The sequence below is a fragment of the Triticum dicoccoides genome, chromosome 3B (genome assembly GCF_002162155.2).
Source record: "Triticum dicoccoides isolate Atlit2015 ecotype Zavitan chromosome 3B, WEW_v2.0, whole genome shotgun sequence".
Classification (NCBI taxonomy): Eukaryota; Viridiplantae; Streptophyta; class Magnoliopsida; order Poales; family Poaceae; genus Triticum; species Triticum dicoccoides.
The window spans coordinates 789,714,393-789,720,208 of NC_041385.1; the positions used below are offsets into that span (position 1 = coordinate 789,714,393).

The 5,816-nt window shown below is 47.0% G+C and overlaps 1 protein-coding gene across 1 annotated transcript; it reads right to left on the bottom strand.

The window, feature by feature from the left end:
- Positions 1-256: 256 nt before the first annotated feature.
- Positions 257-5,173, bottom strand: LOC119278501. Its single transcript, XM_037559844.1, has 5 exons — positions 4,627-5,173; positions 3,620-3,729; positions 3,167-3,538; positions 1,569-2,259; positions 257-740 (listed from the first exon to the last, which is right to left on the bottom strand). Exons 1-5 carry the CDS (start codon positions 4,868-4,870, stop codon positions 664-666), a joined length of 1,494 nt encoding a protein of 497 aa, XP_037415741.1. The 5' UTR covers positions 4,871-5,173; the 3' UTR covers positions 257-663.
- Positions 5,174-5,816: the final 643 nt, after the last annotated feature.

The window sequence follows — 5,816 nt, forward strand, 5'->3', positions numbered from 1 at the left end:
AGCCATCTGAACTATGCTCAATTCATCACCATGTACTCCCTTCGTCCAAAAAAACTTGTCCCTCAAATGGTTGTATCTAGCACTAACTTGGTGACAGATACATTCATTTAAGAGACAATTTTTTTCGGACGGAGGGAGTAATAAACCTTGGACTTGCATAGTCACGCAGTTTCTGAACTTCTTTCCTACCACAACTGCATAGACATCAGGATAAACAAGAGCCAAACATCGATAGGATTCTCCACAGGCAACAATCTATAAGCAGAAACCGGTGGCAAAAAGCCATGCCATCTCATGTAAAATAAAAGCTTTTACATTTGAACAATCCTCTTCTGAACAGCAGCAGTACACAGCAAACCTGGCCAAGCATATGCTTGTGCTAGAGAAGGGCCTGCCACCGCTGTGGCTTTGACCACTACGAGCACAGCTGCTTGCCCATTCTTTGCCTTGATTACTTGCCTTATACCCATTCCATATTTACATCCCACTAACAAGTATAACAAACGACAGCGTGCCTGAGGCAAAGGGGGTGCTGCCTTGTGCTTCGCCACCCGCCCGGCCGGCTGTAGTAAACCGGAAAAGAAGAAAACCGAGAGGCGCCTTGTCCTCTATCTTGGAAAATCTCTATTTCGAATCGTCTGGTTAGCCGCGGGTTGTCTTCTGTCATAGCAGGCTCCAAAGCAGGGTATATATGAGGGGTACCAGGACCCAGTGGTAGGAGAGCCTCCGGCTAGCATTAGCTGCAGAGTGTAGGTCAATGGGACAAGATAGTTAGTGAAAGCCAGGACATGATTTCTTCGGCGAAAAAAATGCTACATGAGGTAGACATGCAAAAAACAAAGACTGCTTGATAGACAGTGGCATCTTAACAGGAATTATCAATAGCTGGATACAAATACCCATCCATGGCTATCCAAGAAAACTACCCAGTAATAAACTACTTCACACTAGTGTAGTGTCAAAAAAATGTCTTACATTATGGGACGGAGGGAGTACTAAAGAAACGAACCATAAATGGAAATAATTAGTGTAGGTCAAACATATTTCAAAATGCACATGAGACATTACAGATGGAAAGCCAAAATCCAGAAATGAAGGGTTCAATTTGACTGTTATCTTTGCTCTAGGTTATTATGAAATAATTAAATTCATCTCAACAAACCGTGAGCTCATCTTGGAACTCAAATTACCTGACAGCGGTATAAACGCACGCACAAGGAATAAATCAACAGAAAGAAAACCTTGGGAAAAAATTGATCCAACTTATCAGTTGGGCACTAAGATCAATACTGATAAGGTACCAACCAAATGAAGTGGATTTATTATCTTACCCACAGGAGCAGATATATGGCTAGAACAGGACTTATTGTATTACCCACAGGAGCAGATATATGACTAGAACAACTAAAACTTGGATGAAGCGTCAAAATCCTCCTCCAAGTATGCATCAGTCAAATAGTTACCCCTTTGGACAGTGTTTTACTTCCTTTGCATGTATTTTACAATGAGTCTTTTGGAAATAACAATCACTGACAATTAGGGAAAATAAAGAGGGGAAAAGAACTCACATGAATGCGGTGCAGGGGCCACAGACATTCCAGCAGAAGGACCAGTTCCTGTCGCACGCTCACTTGGAGGGTGTGCATGACTAAAAGAAACAGTGGGCAAAGGCGGCTCTGGAAGAACTGGAGGGGACGGAACAGGAGATCTACTGTGCATATTAGGACCACGTGGAGGATGACGAACAGAAGAAGGTGATAATGGATGAGGTGGTGAAGCGGCAGGATGAGTAGAACGGTGATCATTGGCTACAGGCTCGGCAGCTGGCGCCACAGGAACCCTGCTCTTTGCCCTGTTGCCATATGGACACCCAGATGGAGGTGGAGCAACATATCTGGGTGTATGTACAGGGAGAGGAGCAGGAGCCAAATGCCTGTTGCTTTCATGACCATGGTGATGGTGATGATGGCCGTGATGACCATGATGTTGCATTGGTGCTTGACTAGGTGCATCAGAACTGCCCCTGCTATGCAAAGAACGATTAAGATAGGAGGAAAGGCTTATCTGCTTTACTCTGCCAAATACGGTGTGGTTCAGACCAAGGTTCCCTTTAGATGAATTAGTAATTGTTTGCGCCAACTGCTTCATCCTTGGTACAGATGGCTGGTGATTCCCAACAACACGAACAATGTAGGTCTCAACAATAGTTGGAGGAAGAATTGTTGATCCTTGCAAATTTCCCAATTTGATATAAAGATTCTGCAATGCACAATATCACAAATTCAATTGAGGAAGAAAAGGCAGGGCAATGTATTTGAAGACTAGAGAATGAGATAGCTTGCATTAAGATCGGAAGCATAGACTTGCTAGTATGTGCTTTTAGACCACTATGGTACAAAACTAAGCATAACTACCAGTTTCCAATCCACATGATGCTTGCTAAATACATGGGATGACAATTATATCGCACAACCCTGCAAAGTAATACTCCCTCCGTCCCAAAATAGGTTGAGACACTTATTTTGGGACGGAGGGAGTATGAGCAAAAGACACCAATGTTCTTACATAATCCCAGATATCAAAAACAGAATGCAAGATCACACAACTAAAAGGTTGTATGTGTGCACCATAACCGTCGACAGTCGGTGCCTATTCCTATTGTTTCTCTGGTATAACCATGGAATTCTTGCTGAATCTAATAGAAAGTTCCTTTTTATTATTTGTCATTAATAGATAAAAGTTTCCAAAAAAATCAGGTGGGATATACAAATGCTGGAAAAAGTACACTCTTGAACCCCTTAGCTGGAACTGATGTGCTCGCTGAGGATAAACTATTTGCCACACTAGACCCAACAACACGGAGGGTTTTGGTATGTTGCTAAGAAACTGACATCTTAATAACCTCAATATGTAGGGAAACTTAGATATATGACACTTTTAAGTGTCTGTGCAAGGTGGAGATAAACGACAGCTAATCAGTGCATGCACCACTTTGCAGATGAAGAGCGATACCGAGTTCCTCCCAACAGAGTATTACATGCAGATGTAAATGCAAGAACTACATAAAGAAACAAACAAATACCCAAATACTCCAGAGTCCAGACATATAAATAAAACAATGATTATGATGGATAAACAAGGAACAGGACCAGAAGGAAGCACTAACCTCATTAGAATTGAGTAGTAGTCCTGTCTTCATTTGATCCTTTAATTCATCAGTTCTGTCTTGCACTTTGTAGATTGGGAAATTCAGAGTAAAATTAAAAGTTGCATGGAGTGTTTCAGGAGGAAAAGCGTGCTGCGGAGGAATTATTGTTATTCCTCCAGGGAATTTAAGCACTTCAAAGGATGATGAATTCCCAAAGAGGGACTTGGTCAAGTGGAGTGTTGACTGCCGCACAACCAAGGACATAAAAGATGCCCTAATAATGCTCAACCCCATTGATGATATAGTCGAATTCTTTGGATAAGGCACAATGCTGAAGATGACATTTGTCCAGTTCGATCCGGCTAATGGATGTAGTAAATCCACAGCCACCTGTGTTTGCATTCAAGCATCAGTCAACACTTGTGGTAGAACGTATCAATAAAGTGAAATAAAAGATGTGGTGGGGCGTACAATGGAGTTAGGGACACCGACTTCCGCATAGATGTCCAATACGAGCTTGGACATGTTTCCCCTGAGCTCGGAAACATTCTTCTGCAGCCTAAAACTTGCCACTATATCATCTGAAAAAAAAAACAGTTTCATTAGACACGTGATATACATTCATACATCAATACATCTGGTACTCTCACCCAATAAAACAAAGAACAGTGATCACCGCATGTGCTTAAACTAAATTGGAACCATGACGCTCAGATGGTGCCACCAAAAATTGGCAAGGATTCATTGGAGGTCAAAGTTCTTGCTTTAGACCACTGGAAAGGATTCATATATCGTTTGGGAAGAGATCAAACCTAAAATTCATGGACAGTCATATATTGTTTGGGAATATATCACACCTAAAATTCATGAGCAGTAATCAATTACTGCTCAATCTTTTATAACAGCTGTTGCAACAACACGAAACAGGAGGTGACAGCAACTCCATCACTTTGGTAGCTCAAGTAGCTTTCACCACAGATAATTCTACAGCCAGATGAAAAATTAACTATGCCGACTAACAAGGGTACAAAATCATGCTGGACTACCACGCAAAATCAAAAGCAACACCTCGCTGGCATCAAACCGGAATCGGTCAAAGCGTTTGGGGACGCCCGCGCGGCAGCCATCCATACTGACTGTAGCAAATTCACTGTGGACGTTTTCTGAACCTACTCAATTTCCAAAAGTTAGCACCGACAGACGCCTAAGCAGCGCGGATCAAGCAACCAGCCAGATGAGACTAAAATTAGCAGGTGAGACCAACAGGTCACACTGGTAAGACCGCTTTCCCCGCAACCGACGGATTCAAAAACTCCACCGACAGCGGCCGCGGCCCGGCGGTCCGTACGGCCAGATCCAGAGCCGCGCGGGGCTGTACGGGCCAGGCGCGAAACGGGCCGGCAGCCGGTAGCGGCGGAAACCGAGGCGAGATCTGGCAATGCCGCTGGATCCTGAGGGGAGATCCCGCACTGACTGACCTTTGAACCCGTCGGCGAAGGGATCCGGCGCGCCGGGCGGGCTCCTCCCGCCGCGGCCCGCGAAGGGCGGCAGCCAGAAGAGCGCGGACAGCAGCACGGCCGCGCCCAGCACGAGCGCCGCCACGCATTGCAGCCGCAGCACGCGTCGGCCCCCACACCCGCATCTCCCGTTACCTTCGGCGCCGCCTTCGCCCGCGCCCCCGTCGGGCGGGCGCTGGCGCTGGTCCCCGGCCTCCTTCCCCATGCGCCCGGGCCGCGATCTCACGCATCCCCGCCGGCCGCCGCCGCCGCCGCCCTAGTCGAGGAGAGGAGGGACATTGCCTGCCTGCCGGGTGCCTCAGTGGTTGGCTGCTGTTAGGTCTGGGTCCCCTGCTCCGCGGCCGCCGTCGGTGGCATGCTTAAGGAGGGGGCGACGGGGCGGTGCGGTGCGGTGGGCGAGGAGGGTGGGAGAAAGTGAGAGGTAAACCGCAGCGAGGCGAGGTGAATCGGAGGGGAGCACGGGCTGCTGGTGGGGGGAGGGGAGTAGTACTCCGACTGTTGTACCAGCTGTGGGAGTAGTAGCGTTCCGTACTGATGGGTTAGCTCAGTGGGGCGTGACTAGTAGTGGACCTCTAGGGGGCTGATCGGATCGGAATATGGGATTATCGTTCGCTTTGCGCCGGCGTGATTGCGGGCTAATTGTATACACTTTTGGTGCTTTTCTTGTGTGGTTGGGCTTTTGTCACCTGGTTTTTGGCTGGTTCCGTTTTGTTTCTTCTGCGTTTCCGCTGCGGACGGTTTGGAGATTTTGAATGCGGGAGGGGGAGGGGGCAAAGGCGTAGAGGAGGATGATGGATGAGATGTTAGGTGGCGTGTGGCTATCGACTTATTAGCGTGCATGCCACTGTTATTACATTCCACGGTAGCACCACAGTACTTGGACAAGTGTAAGCAATGCAGTCCTAGCCCGCGAATAACGGCTAGATTTGTCGCGCAATTTTCTGACCATGCGACAAACCTCAATGCCGCTCTCTCGCCACAGGCTACTCTTGGGGGTTCTTCATCTTGTGGTGTCCGTTCCCTCCTAACGAATACGGCCCTGATGGCTCCTGCTATGCCTTGTATGATTCTTGGAGATCATGGGTTCTCATGTGCCTCTCATTCTTATATTCCATATAAAGGATGGACTGACTAAACCCCTATTGTTTTGT

Coding starts and splice junctions, on each gene's coding strand:
- LOC119278501 (XM_037559844.1), bottom strand. CDS start 4,870: ATGGGGAAGGAGGCCGGGGACCAGCGCCAGCGCCCGCCCGACGGGGGC. Junction 3,539..3,619: donor TCGGTGTCCCTAACTCCATT/GTACGCCCCACC, acceptor ATGCAAACACAG/GTGGCTGTGGATTTACTACA. Junction 2,260..3,166: donor TACTACTCAATTCTAATGAG/GTTAGTGCTTCC, acceptor TGTGCATTGCAG/AATCTTTATATCAAATTGGG.